Source organism: Fopius arisanus, unplaced genomic scaffold (genome assembly GCF_000806365.1).
Source record: "Fopius arisanus strain USDA-PBARC FA_bdor unplaced genomic scaffold, ASM80636v1 scaffold00292, whole genome shotgun sequence".
NCBI lineage: Eukaryota > Metazoa > Arthropoda > Insecta > Hymenoptera > Braconidae > Fopius > Fopius arisanus.
Window position 1 is genome coordinate 66,158 of NW_011888031.1, and position 2,797 is coordinate 68,954.

The following is a 2,797-nucleotide window of genomic DNA, read 5'->3' on the forward strand; positions in this document are numbered from 1 at the left end:
GTCTTTGAGCAGTCCAAGCCACCGAGGTATGGTGATCTCTGACAACTGTGTGAGTTCCTCCCTGAACTGACGCCATCGTTGAGCAGTCGTCGGCGAGACTGGTTCGTCCCACCCCAGTTTCTCGATCCATAGAGCCTGAAGCAGAATCTTCGCTCGCACGACCACTGGTGCGAGGAAGCCGAGCGGATCGAAGAGTTGAGCCGTCTCCGATAATATGATCCTCTTCGTTATTGAGCTGGTCTCAGGCTGAGTGACGGAGAACTTGAACTTGTCCGTTCCTGGATGCCAAGAAACCCCGAGAATCTTGGTGAATGAGTCCTGTATGGATCGTTGATCTTGAGAGGTGCTGTCAGGTTGAAGATATGTAAGTAGAGCTGGGCTATTCGAGTGCCATTTGGCTAATGGAAAGCCTCCTGACAGGCAGAGCTGCGTCACTTGGTGAGCGATCCTGAGTAGTTCTTCAGCTGAATCAGCACCTCCGCAGATATCGTCAACATATCGTCCTTTCATGAGCGGTTCCACAGCGTGACGGTAGTTTGGTCCTTCATCCTCAACGAGCTGATGAAGAACACGTATTGAAAGAAACGGAGCTGATCTGGTGCCATAAGTGACTATGGTGAGCTGATATGTGACGATATCTCCGTTTGAGTCAGTCCAAAGTATTTGTTGGAGTGGTCAATCCTCCGGATGTACTCGAATTTGACGCAACATCTTAGTTATGTCCGTCATGAAAATGAGCCGATTCCGCCGAGAAAAGAGAAGTACATCCGAGATATCCCTCTGCAACTTCTCACCCGTGTGCATGATGTCGTTCAACGATTGTCCTGAGCTGGTCGTACTGGAACCGTTGAAAACAACTCTGAGCTTCGTCATCTCACTGCTCGCCCTGAGAACTCCGTGATGAGGGAAGAAATATTTCGATGAAGCGTCAGTCCGAGAAGAGCACGAACGGTCCGAGACCCTCAACCCTCCTGAAGCCGAGGCTTCATGTGCTAAGGTCATCTCGGTGCCCGTGTCCCTCACCTTGCAACTGGCGCTGATGAGCTGATCTAGGGAGCTGTCCAGAAACTCGACGCATGTGGCCGAGCTCTTCGTATTCCTTGCGAAAGTCCGTGTAGAGCTGACGATACACCTCATCACGTGAGAGTTTCCCGAGCAGACGATAGAGGCAAGCGAGTGCAGACGATCGTGAATCCCCCAGCAAGGAAGCTGAGGCTTTGAGCGGTATCCGAACGATGTAGCGGCCAGAGGAATCTCGTGAGTGGGTCCGTTGAAAGTGATCTTCACACTGAGCTTCCTCTTCGCTGAGCTGAACCCCTGGAGCCCCAGTGACCTCTTCCTGGATCCAGAATTTGGTGAGCAGTTCATTGAGATCATCGTTGGTGACCGTTAGATGAGAAGTTGCTATTGGAGTAGTATCAGGACCTTCCGTCGGTCCGAATACGATCCATCCAAGTCGTCTGAGCTGTGCCGATGGTGAGCTTGGTCCATTGGTGATGACGTTGGGTAAGATGAGCTGCCCATAGACATCAGCGCCAAGAAGAATGTCAACTGGTGCTGGTGTGAGAAAATCGGGATCAGCGAGCTGGAGTTCTTCCAGATGATTCCATGTGAGCTGACTTGAAGAAAATGTTGGTAACGAGTTGGTGAGCTGGCCGAGAGCATAGGCAGAAACCCTGAGTTGAAAGTTAGAGTGAGTGGACTGTATAGTGAGCTGAACCTTGCCTAATGCCGGCCCAGATGCCGCATCTCCAATTCCCGAGATTCGTAGCTGAGTCTTAAGTCTTAAGACCCCAAGCTGACGAACGAGTTGATCAGAGATGATAGAGATTTCCGATCCGGGATCAATGAGTAGACGGACCTGGTGAGCTGGACGGTCTGGACGTACCAAAAACCCAAGGCGGGTAGCCAGAAGGACACCAGGACGGAAATCTTGAGCTGGGCTAGGAGCTGGCTGACGAGCTGAGCAGGAGACGGCAATCTGAGCTGTTGAGCCTCAAACCTGGTCTGCCCAAGACGTGCTGGGGTTGGCAGGAACGGATGGAGGTTGAGTTGGACCTGCAGGCTGAGCCTTGACTTCAGTCCTTTCCCCCTGATGCACGTAAGTCACCACCGGAACTGGTTTCTGCGCAGCTGAGCTGATCTGTTGCCTCTGTTGAGCTAGACGGGCAGGCTGACTTTGATGGCTGACTGTGCAGCATCGAGTGGTGGAGCTTCCCACAGTACTGGCAGGTAGTCTTTGACCTGCAGTCCCTGACCGACTGTCGTCCCAAGCAGTTATAACAGAGGTAACGCCTCTCTACCACCTCCCTACGAGCTGGCACGGTGACCTGTCGAAAGGATGAGCAGGACGTGAGGTAATGATCTGCCTCACACATGGAGCACGGATAAGTAACCTTTCCCGTTGGAGCAGACTTTTGAGCTGGCCTAGCCCTTTGCATTGGTTGAGCGGTGCCGTGGTGAACCTTCGCAGTTGTTGCTTGTCTGGATGAGCTGACCGTGTTGGGCTTTGCTACAGGAGCACGAGACGTCGAGTTAATCTCAATGCTTTCAATAGCGCGAGCTCTCCCAGTGAGGAATTTCTTGAAATAGTTGACAGAAGGATACTCCGACGATGAGCCGACCTTAACCTCCCACGCTTCACGAAGCTTTGAGCTGAGCCGTTGAGAGACCGTGTGAACGAGGACTTGATCCCAGTGAGCTGTCGGAGACCCCAAAGCTTCCAAGGCATTCAGAGCTTCGCTGACGGTGGTGAGAAGGGCATTCAGTTCCTTGGCACTGTGAGCGGTCATGGCTG

At 52.6% G+C, this 2,797-nt stretch overlaps 1 protein-coding gene across 1 annotated transcript in view; it reads right to left on the reverse strand.

The window, feature by feature from the left end:
* Nucleotides 1-2,792, reverse strand: part of LOC105272797 (uncharacterized) — a 4,929-nt gene extending 2,137 nt beyond the window's left edge. Inside the window, exons 1-3 of the mRNA XM_011315024.1 lie at nucleotides 2,102-2,792; nucleotides 1,024-1,962; nucleotides 72-464 (exon numbers count right to left, since the gene is read on the reverse strand). Coding sequence (XP_011313326.1) covers nucleotides 72-464; nucleotides 1,024-1,962; nucleotides 2,102-2,792 — 2,023 coding nt within the window. The remainder of the gene's footprint in view (nucleotides 1-71; nucleotides 465-1,023; nucleotides 1,963-2,101) is intronic.
* Between the last annotated feature and the right edge of the window lie 5 nt (nucleotides 2,793-2,797).